Here is a 12,038-nt window from a genome sequence, read left to right on the forward strand (position 1 = left end):
ATGTGATAGGTACACTGTTAAAGAGGCTGTTGGAATAGAGTTGGTTTCTGGCTCAGCTGGAAAAGTTCTATCAATATCTCCAAAGACGTGGATGACTTTTGGCTAAGGTAAGGACATTGGAATTTATGATGGACCAGAAAGTTTCCCGGCAACCTCCAAAGTCATTTTCTGCACTTATAGTTTGCGCTTGACCTAAACAATTTGTGAAGCTTGGCTAAATTACTTAAAGGCCTCTACCTGGGAGTCTCTTTGAGGTGCCTCATTCAGATTTTTGTGGTTCAAGGTGAACATACACATCATCTTGTTTGCAAACAGAGCCCTTGGAAATCTTGTGCCGCAGGGGATCGTCTCTCAAAGGCCTGACACTTTGCATTCTTTCTCTCTGGCTGCACCACATCCTTTTTTAAAGAATAGGACATTTACATGACTAAACCATCAGTCCTCTGTAACCCAGTCTGCATCTGAGGATTCAATGAAGCAGGGATCAAAAATATTTTAAAAAGTCATTTAAAATACCAATACAGCAATAAAAAAATACAATTTTTAAAAAATACAGTGTAACACTATTTGCACAGCATTTACATTGTATTAAGTATTACAACTAATCTAGAGTTGATTTAAAGTATATGGGAAGAATGTGTGTAGGCTATATGCAAATACTATGTCTTTTTACATAAAGGAATTTGAGCATTCGTGGATTTGGTATCCCATGGATGTTGGTCCTAGAACCAACTTCCCACAGATACCGAGGAACAACTGTATTTTGTGAAGTCTGCTGAATCCTTTCAAATACTTTAGCTTTGAAAAAGTTTACAGAGTGGACCTAGTACTATGAGATCTCATGGGGAGAAATCTTGCAATAAGGCAGATCATATTTAGAATTGCTTTCTAGTTCTAGAAATGGTGCTTGGACTAAGTTTTATAAGACAAATAGCAAAAAGAGAGGCTGGCTAAAAAGAGACGGAGGGAAGGAGGGAGGAAGAGAGAGAGAAACAGAGAGAGAATCATATTTTAGACGGGGATTGTGCAATCTCATCCTAGAGAAATTAAGCATATCTGCATAAAAACAAAAACAAACTATGCTTAAAAAGATGATGTAGCACATGGAACTAGTTTTACTTATAACTGAGTGGTTATTTCATTTTTATGTAATGTGAGTTGAATTCTCTCTGCTTAATTACTTTCACCATTAGAAACAGACATTCTCTGAATACCTATGCTTTTATTAAAAGCCATAGGATATGACACAAGCAAAAAAAAAAAAAAAGGCAAGAGATAGTGGTGATACTGATCATACGTGAACTTCAATGTGAATAAAATACTGATGTGGTTTCGTAGGTTATCCTTTAGTGCAGCACATTTTGAGGAACAGGACCCATGAATGTCTCTCCAAAGTTATTTAGATATTAATTTTCCTGAATGCCATTCATCTCCACAATGGCAGATTGTCCCTTGATGGTGACTTTTATTTTACTTATTGATTCTATGAAATCCTAAAAATTCTCTACAATTTATTTGATGAGTACAGAAGTGAATCCTATCATTTGTGAAACCACAACTTATATATAAGTTTTAGAGAACAAAATACAAAGATCAATCCCTAATCGACAAGCAGAAGATGTTACACTTGAAACAGATAAATTCAGAATGGGAATCCGATTCAAACAATGAGAAAATTCTGCCATATTTTTAATCAGAGATTAAAAGTACAACGGTGAAAAATGAATACATGCTTTTCTACAGCCTTTCAAATGTGATGTTATGCCACTAAGTGTACTTAGAAAATCTGGGTAGAAGAGAAATAGAGACTTAAGTAAAAGTAATGAACTATATTAAATACTTACATAAATTACTTATGTGGAAGAGAAAAGCAAAGAAAGATGTGCCTAGATCAGTGCAGGTTATATCTATCTATCTATCTATCTATCTATCTATCTATCTATCTATCTATCTATCTATCTATCTATCTTATATCTATCTATCTATCTTCTATTTATCATTTCTCTAGTTTCTATAAACTAAAAATTTCTGAAATGATAGTTATATAACAGATAAGGAGAAAAAGACATACCTTTCTTTTTTGTATTCCAAGACTGCCTATTCTTGAAATTTAATGAAATCATTAGGGATACAAAATTAATAAAATTAGAAAATACTCTGGTTTCGGTAAATATTTACTGATTTGGGTAAATTATATATTGTATATTATATAACATTGTTACAAATTACAAATTCCCTCATAATTTGCACTCATTAAACTGACTTAAAATAGCTCTCTGCATGGTTGATTCAATTACATGATTCATCTACAAGAGACAAATTCACTCTTTCATACTTGTATGTGCTTTACATTATAAAACACTGCATACTACTTAAAGAGAAAATTTTGACTTAACTTTTCATTTATTGTAAAGAAAAAAGTATTTTTCCTCATTTTCGTGACTTTAAGAAATTGCAAGCAACAGGTAGGAATACAAAAATCACTGCCTGGGGGTTACTGACATGACAAAGTGCACTACACATTCAGACACTCATTTGTACAGACATCTCTGGCCATTATCACCTACTGTTGATTTTACTGTTCAAAGACCGACTAAAGAAACAATTGCTTTCCAGTTGCATTACTAGGTGTTTTTTATCCAATCTCAATTGTTCCTGCTTCCATTACCCCAAATTTGAACCTGCAGTTAGTGAATCACTCTTCACAAATTTACAAAATATTCAGGAAATAATAAATCACTATACATTGGAAGAGCATTTTACATATGAACACTCTACTGACTATATTTTAAATTTAAAAGTTATTTCCAGGTCTTTCATCTATATGAGCATTTGTTTTTGAGTAGTACAGTGTGTATTATTTAACTAAGGCCTAGGAATCAGATGGTGGGAGAATATACGTGGGTTAAAGTAAGAGAGACAATACTGATCCTCTTTCAGAAGAGTGTATCCGTGATGTGTAAGTGGGCATGTGTGTTTACAAGTATAGCACAATTATCTAGTTAAAAGAGTGAATGAATTTATGGAAAAGGCAGCCAGCCAATTCAGTCAATGTCTCTGTTCATCTGTTTTTGAAAGATTTCACATAGTATGTCAGAGTGAAAGAAGGTATGATGACACGAGGAAAGCATTTACTGGGAGGTTCACGAACAGAAAGGTTTTAGGCAGGTTGGAGAGCTTACCTGAAGATCCAATAAAAAGTTTAATATAAGCACGTATACATTTTTTATGACTATTAAGAATATATCAATGTTTGTTTGGTGAGGGAAACCAGCTAACTGAAAACAGAATATTGAAGTCATGTAGCAGGATTTCTCTCAAATTATTGACCAAATCTACCTATGAATTTAGGTACATCCTCACTCATTTTTTTAACTCATTTCCTCCAGGCTCAATATAAAACATATTCTCCTTATGTTTAAGGTAATATTCCTTAATATTGTCCTAAAACCCCAACAATATCCTATAGCTCAGCTTTGGGATGTTCCCCATTTAATAGCTAAGTCCAAAAACCTGAGGTTTTTTTTTTTTTTTAGCTTTCATCCTTTAAAAAATATATGTGTACCTTTATGCTTCAAGTCCTTGTAATCTGAATTTGACCCAAGCTACTTAAGAAATATCATTTACCATAATGTCTCTTGCAACCTCATAATCTCTAAATTCAACACACTTATTTTTGTGCACACTCTATTGGTCATTTCTGCTTGCATTTGACAACCAGAAGCCCTAAAAACCACACTAGAAGTCTTAAAAATACCCTTGTTTCCTCTTATCTCTGTGACACAGGTATAACATGATGATTTTGCTATAAATCTAGTGTTATTGTAGGCCTTCCTCTTCATTTCCTGTCCTTTAGTAAAGGCCCCAATTATCTCTCACATGAACTCACTTTTTCTCCCTGCCAATATCCTTGTGTCAATCCCCTTGCTCTCTGGATTACTTGCTTCTCAATGGCAGCTCTTCTTTGTCCCACAAATCAGGTTTTTAAGAAAGCATTGATGGTCCTCCATGACTGACTGCTACCTGCTTTTCAGTTGCATCTCCACCTAATCTCCAAACCAACCAACACACCATTACTCTTATTCCTGTTAAAAACAGTATATTTCAATCACAGTTAGGTGCTTGGATTTTTTCACATCTTATGCTCTTGTTTGTTTTACAAGTGTTGGTCTTTCTGTCTGCAACATATTCTTGCTCTGTTCTCTGAAATAACAGTTTTCCTTAATTATATTTATCTTTAATACCAGGGAACTCTCCTGTCTTCAGCTGCATTGGGTGTCCATTCTCATTGGGTGTCCATAGTCTGTGAATATCTAGTAAAACTGCATTTGTTAAATGCTTTTGAATCCAGCTACCCCATAAACAATAAAGGACTTTAGTAAAGTTGATTCTTTTAAGTTGTTGAGATAAAACTCTAAGTGTCTCAAGGGAAATGATGCTGTGTTAGGAATATTAGTAGTCCAAGCACAATATCGTGTAAAACATATAGCCAGCACTTTGTATATACCTGTTGAATAAATGTATGAAATAAATATAAAATAATTTTGAAATGACAGTAAAAACCCTTCAGCTAAATTTCCAGTATTTCAATAAGGTGATAAAAATTGTCATAAATGATCACTATCAGGGAAGGTGAAAAGGGACACCTAGGTAATTTCAAAGGTACACCTTGGTCAGATGGTGCTTAAATTTAATGTTTAAAGACACACAGAGAGAGAGAGAAACAAAACAGACAAAAGCACTGGTTTTGCATTTGTCTGTATGTGTGTGTGTGTGTGTGTGTGTGTATGATAATAACTTTAAAAATCTCAGTGCTTAAAAACATGTTTTATGTACTCATGTTATGTTGCCTGCACCGGCAGATCATCTGTGACTCTGCTCCTCCCATCTCCATCAAGGTGCCCAGAATGAAGGGAAGTCCCTATTTGGGTCATGCTATTTTCATGGCAGAAAGAAAAAACAAGAGAATTAAGAGAAAATATGTGATGTTTTCTTGTAGTTTGATTTCAGTCATGGTGTGTATTTTGCTTGCTTCTATGCCATTGGCTAGAGCAAGTCACATGATCAACTGGGTGACAAGGCATAATCCTTCCATTGGAGGCGCCATACTTCCCACATCAAAGGCACTGATGTATAACCTTCTTCAACGAAGGGGAAGAATATTTGTGAAAAACAATACCCAGGCATTCAAAAATAAATTAAGAAAGTCATAGAGGGAGGTAAGACAAAAATAAAATAAGTAATAAGATCCTAAACATTTATTATTGCTGGTACTACAAAGGAAGCCAGCAAGGATATCTTTCAACTAATTATTGAAGCAAAAGAGTATGAATTGGTATGATAGAAATGTGATGGAAAAGTTTGCAAAGAACAAAACATAGAATAAAGGGCAGGTCCTCCTACAAAGGCCAAGATTTGACAAGGAAACGTTGCATATGGAAAAACACTTGACTGGGGCATTTGGGTGGGACTTTGGTATACTTGAGGTGGAAGAGGATGAATGAAAGAGGACCAGAATAAAGGTCAAATTGGTAAAGATAAAAATTAGTAGCAATTAAGTGAGAGGACTGGGAATGTAAAGTGAGAGGAAGAGAATACGGCAGTAGTCAGAGTCTGTAATTAAAGATCAAATAATATGAATAAAAGTAGTGCTTTTATTTTATTGGTATTAGTTTTTGCAGCCTCAAAATTTTCACTGAAACATCATTAAGGAGTTTTATAAAAGAGGCATAATAAGGGAAAACTTTAAAAAAAAAACTCAAGATTTAAAAGGAGCCAGTAAGCAGGGTGAAAGTCAATAAGACTGAAGTAAAATGATTTTTCTGGCTTAAGTTAAGGCAAAATGTGAGAGAAAAGCACAGTCGTCTGATAGCATTAGTCAATGCATTCTCTCGGCAGTGTCCAACTGCATCCTCCAGAACAAAAATCAATTGATACCTGATTTTATGGACACTTATTTAAAATAAAAGAGATACCAGGACTTTTAAGCTATTAGAGTTTGTGATCCTAAAGGGAAAAAATGAGACTCATCATCAATGTCCAAGCAAAGAAAGTCACATTAGAATCTATGGTTGATTCTGTTAGAGGAAAGTGGGAGACAGAGAAGAAGAATTTGCTTTTGGGAGGGTCAAACTATACAGACAAAACAGGAATTATTTGCATGATTGATCAGAATGGCACATAAAAACATATTCCTATATTTGTCTCTTTATAAATCCTGAAATAAATAAGTATAGAAATATAAAACCAAATATTCCAGTTTAAATGCAGACCATGATGGACATGAAGATTGACATTTTATTAAAAGAATATTCATACCTGAATAATGATTCCTTTAAAATGAATGTAATCATAAGTACACAAACACAGATATTCTAGTAGGGAAATAGATTACTACATGCTATAAATATATTAAAGAAAATATTAGGTTGGTGCAAAAATAAGTACAGTTTCTGCCATTAAAAGTAATGATAAACACCGCAAGTACTTTTGCACCAACCACATATTAAAGTAGAAACTACAATAGCAGAATGAATATCAAAGGGTTACTATGCCTACTGTATAAATTTCATTTTAATATCAAACTTGAATATTTTAGTGTAATTATATGTATATATAACTATAATAGGAAATACTTATATACTGTTTCCCATAAGCTTACCAATTTTAAAGAATTTTACATATATTAATTTTTATTATAATTCCCTTTTTCATAAGTACGCACTTAACACAAAGACTGCTCATGATAAAATACACTTACGTATTTCACCATAAATCTTTTTGGATACAAAGTATGGTAGACAATTTGATAATTAACAAACTAAATAGCCACTATATACTACCCTTGTTTATTGTATATAATAAAGAGAAAAAAAGAGTTACATATAGATCTAGATGAAGGTATAGATACAGACACCTCCCTATTTAAACCTATCCTTTATGCACTGAAATCTTCCTCTCGCACTGAAGGTTAACTACTCCTCTCATTATGGCACCCTTAATAAAAAAATATTAGACTCTGTACTTCTAAAAAGGCCATTCAAAAATGCTAGATCTCCTCTAAAGACCTAGTTTCCCTGTGACTGACATCTAATGGCAGAATGCTTAGGGAAGGGGTGGATCATAATGGGTTTTTTATGCCATGAAAAGTCATTTTGATTTTGTCTTGACAGTAGTGAGAAGCAATGAAGAATTATGACAGTTGAAAGTACTGGTGGAGAGAAAGGTGGAATTGTGAGATGAAGTGCAGAGAAACCAAGTTGTATGAATTCAAGAAAAAAAAAATTAGATCAGCCCTCTCATGGAAAACAAGATGTTAGAGAAAATAGAGTATATTTAAGAGATGTTAAAATATACAATGGATATGTCTTGATAACAGATTAGATTGATAAAATGGAGATGATATGGTTCAACAAAATCTCTGTGTCTTCAACAAAATCTCATCCCATGTTGTACTAATAGTTCCCAGGTATCCAAGGGAGGGAACTGGTGGGAGGTGACTGGATCGTGGAGGCAGTTTTCCCCAAGCTGTTCTTGCGACAGTGAGGGAGTTCTCATGGGAGCTGATGGCTTTAAGTGTGGCATTTCCTCACTCTTTCTCACACACTCTTGCCTGCTGTCATGTTAAGACGTGCCTTTGCTTCTCCTCTGCCTTCCGCCATGATTGTAAGTGTCTTGAGGCCTCCCCATTCATTTGGAACTGTGAGTCAATTAAATCTCCTTTCTTTATAAATTACTCAGTCTCGAGTATTCTTTACAGCAGTGCGAAAATGGGCTAGTACAGGAGACATCCAAGATAACTGTCTAACATATTTTCCAGCTGCATAGAATGTCATGTTAACACAGGCAAGAACTATATAGGAGAAGCCACTTTGGAGCAAGAGATTTCATAAAACCAGTCAATAATGTCCATTAATACTTCTAAATAAAACCATAAAAATTTAATTTTTAAATTTGAGAAAAATGTAAATAGTGTAAAACACGTAAATTTAAGCAACAAAAACTTCATGTAATTTAAAAGTGACATTTAGTATGATACTGTACTATGTTTATTTGATATTCTTTCAACAACTACAATTCCAGCAAAAGGCAATTACTCACATATGGCCTATTTGAAAACGGTTATGAGAATGACAATGTAAAATAAGTCATGGATCCTGCCTTGAGGCTGTAATACAATGTTACAGATGCCATAATAAAGATGGAAAGATTGCTTCCTGGTATTGAAGAGCTTTATTAGATAACACTTGTATTTTGAGTTCACATGGTTGCCATTTGGTAAAAAGCATTGCTAAAATGAAACCATAAAACATGTACAAATTATTTACTGCTTACCATTAACAATAACAATGATATCACGGAAGTCAATTTCTCCCCTGGCCTCCACTCTTCCTTCACATCTGTATATACCTTCATCGCTTTTATTGATGTTGAGAATCTGCAGGTTATTGTTTGCTAACATAGCGAACCGATCTGGAAAGAAAGCAAAGGGGAGAAAATGGTATCAGTAATTGAAGGCTAAGTTCAGAGTGCTCTAAATTGTTAATAGTTAAAATATGGCACTGTCTGACACTATCAAGCTTTTCATCAGCAAATTCAAATTTGAAAGTAAAATGTAATTTCATGACTTCAATGTTTCCACTCTACACTGCTTTGTTACACCTTTTTTTTTTTTCTAAAAAAAAAAAAAATACATTCAAGACTTTATATCCACTTAAAATGGTCAGGCTATTATTTCCCCTTGGTACTTTGGATGCAGAAATGATACACAAAAGAACAATGCAGAGAGATTAGGTATCACAGATGTGCAAACTTTTGACTGCAAATATGTGGCAACACGGGTTGAAAAGGGCTAGAAAATTTATTCAACATCCTTCTTTATACAATAATTAAAAATTTTGCGTCTCTGTTGAGGCAACTAAATGATATAATATTCGAGTCATATAAAGGACACAAAATGATTATATCTCAAATTTATTTAAGGGTTTTTTTGGCTAACAAGATAATCTGTAAAGGAGCAAATCGATTATATTTTGTTATTTTATTTCAAGATTCCATTTGTGTGTGTGTGTATGCGCACATGCATATATATATAAATAAGCTGGTATACAGCCTGCATTCACGGATCGTGTAAAGTAATCCGCTACAGTAATCTGTGACGCCTAAGCAGCATCTCAGCCTGGCATTATTTTTTGTGTCTGCCCTGATTTTATAAGCATCACAATCTTGCTGCCATGCTAAAACCTTCTCTCACCTTACCATTCAAAGAATGCTTTTACATATAGTCCAATTTTGAAACTCTTTGTATGGGCAATATCTTAAATTTCCTTAATTAACACATCCATAGATCTCATTGACTATTATCTGTTTGCTGGATACTGTATATAAGACACTTTGATGAATAAGAAACACGCCGCTTCTATCCCTTTAGCTTTTTGATCAGGTAGAAAGCTGATATTTTAAGGTACCCAGCCTTTAACATATCTACAGTCAATTGTTTACTCTTTGGGCCAGTTCCAATGTTTACTGCTTTTATCCCTCTCTATTGGCTGGATAATGAGGTTGGGAAAACCACTGAAGCCACGTGTGAAAAAGGCAGAGTCTCCATCAGCCTGATCAAGGAAGGGATATGGTAGGATCCTTCCTCTACCTCTGCCACCAATTGGACTTTGCATGAGCCATAAACTGCTAGGGGAGTCAGCCATAAACTGCTAGGGTAGTAGGCCACTCTGATTTGGGGCTGAATTTGTCATAGTAGTTCCTTACTGAGAGGGGAGAAGTTTGGGCTAGAAATAACAAATAGAAGAGCCATCAGGGCATAGATACTCATTAAACCGACAAGCATGTGGTTGCTTTTTGTTTAAGAGATAACTAATCAGGGGTGGAAATGCACAGATTCAGAGGCTCCCCCAAAGTGAAAATAGTGTTCTAATGCTATGGCCACATGACTTGCAGCCCATGAGGTGTAAACTTTTCCATAATGTTCACTTTTTCCTTAGGTTGAACCTAAGAAGAGAGACAAAAAATGTTTGTTCAGATTCTTTCCCCTGGTAAATTAAAGCATAAACATGAAATGCCCTCATCGAAAGAAAGACCGGGGAGAAAGAAAACCAATCCACAAGAAAGGTTAGAGGATAACTCATAAGTGGTCCTGAAATAACTCAAAACTCCTGAAATGTCATAAAGTTTCAAAGTCAATTAAAAATCCTCTCGTCAAGTGTGTGGCCAGAAATTTAGAAGAGAGGCAATTATAAATAAAATTTAAAATGAAGAGGAACATTATCATACTTAGATCATTGTATTACTGCATTTTCTAACTTGCTAAAATACCTATCATCCTTCACCTATAATGATTTTTACTGATATTTAATGTGAATTAGGAAAAATATGAATAGTAAGGAGAAATATTGTTTTAATCAGAGAGGCAGTGCTTTACATTAAGGAGCAATAATTAGAATCACATAATACATATTTTATGGGAATATATCAGCATTTTTTTCATTGAAAAATTTGAGTTTGCAATGGCCATTTTAATGCATTATTTCTACTGAATGAAAACTTAAAACTTTAGGACAACATTAATTACCTGCTAAATTGAAATACATACTATATATATGTTTATATGTGTAAAATATTTTCCACACAGAAAACTATGTGAAAATTGCATGTCAGATTCCAAATGTGTTTGTGAGGCCCATGAATTCGATATTGTTAGTAAACTATCATCAAAACAAAGCCCATAATAGGTGTTTCCAGAAAACATTTGAAGAAAGCATAGCTTTAATCAGTCACAAATAACTATTTTATTTGAAATTTTATTTTAGATTGTTTTTCTCAGTTATACAGAAACCCAATTTTCATTATCAAAGTAAGAAAATAAGTGTAATCAGATAATAACCAATAAAGTGTCTGCTTTGTTTCCTTAACTTAGTTATTTCTCTCTCTTTTTTTTTTTTTTTTTTGAGACAGAGTCTTGCTTTGTTGCCCAGGCTGGAATGCAGTGGCGTGATCTCGGTTCACTGCAAGCTCCACCTCCCGGGTTCACACCATTCTCCTGCCTCAGCCTCCCAAGTAGCTGGGACTACAGTGCCGGCCACCACACCCAGCTAATTTTTTTTTTTTTGTATTTTTGGTAGAGACGGTGTTTCACCATGTTAGCCAGGATGGTCTCGATCTCCTGACCTCATGATCCACCCTCGGCCCCCCAGAGTGCTGGGATTACAGGTGTGAGCCACCACACCTGTAATAACTTAGTTATTTCTAAGTCCTGTTTTTTCCTTATTAGCTGCCCACTCAATGATTTGTCTCATCTATCCACATGGCTTCAATCACCATCTGTATCTTAAGGACTCACCATTTTTCTTCAGATCAGATCATTCCTGTGAGTTCCATAGCATTTTTAACAGTCTACTAGATATACATACTTAGGAGGAATTTAAGTACCTCGATATCAGTATATTTAAAATTTAGCTCAGTATCTCCACCTGAAATTTATCATCTGGCATTTGACAGTTCTGTCTTCACATGCCTTTACATGGAACTAGTTGCCAAAGGAATATTCCATAAGTGATGGAACTCCGGGGAAGGCAAATTCCATGAGTCATTCTTGATATCTTCATCTCTCTGAGTCTGAACACCCAATCAGACTCCATGTCTCATCATTTCTCTGTTCATCATTATTTAAGTCTTCTTCTCTCTCAGCAATATTTCATTATGACCTGAACTATTCTCAGTCTCAGGAGTTTTGCCTTGTCTCCCATCTAATTTGTTCTCTTCACTGACATACAAATATTCTTCTCAACTGCATATTAGGTTATGTCACTGCATTTATTAAATCCCTTTAATGATGCCCCCTTTGAATAAATTACAAACTCTGTAGCAGATATCAAGGCTGTGTTGACTTGGTTTGACCTCCTTCTTCAGCTTCCTTTCTTATTAGTCCTTTATTGAAAAATCTTAGCTAGATTTACTCATTTGTATAAGTATTTAAGTTGCACTTATTAATAAGTTCTAGTAATAATAAACTTATTCCAGTTTCA

At 34.5% G+C, this 12,038-nt stretch overlaps 1 protein-coding gene across 3 annotated transcripts in view; it reads right to left on the minus strand.

Moving 5' to 3' along the window:
• Positions 1-12,038, minus strand: part of NCAM2 (neural cell adhesion molecule 2) — a 579,719-nt gene that overhangs the window by 245,440 nt on the left and 322,241 nt on the right. For all 3 annotated transcript variants that reach the window (XM_001106060.5, XM_015133085.3, XM_077997926.1), the window contains exon 5: positions 8,335-8,472. In XM_001106060.5, coding sequence (XP_001106060.1) covers positions 8,335-8,472 — 138 coding nt within the window. The remainder of the gene's footprint in view (positions 1-8,334; positions 8,473-12,038) is intronic.

This window comes from Macaca mulatta, chromosome 3, assembly GCF_049350105.2.
Source record: "Macaca mulatta isolate MMU2019108-1 chromosome 3, T2T-MMU8v2.0, whole genome shotgun sequence".
NCBI classification, from domain to species: Eukaryota; Metazoa; Chordata; class Mammalia; order Primates; family Cercopithecidae; genus Macaca; species Macaca mulatta.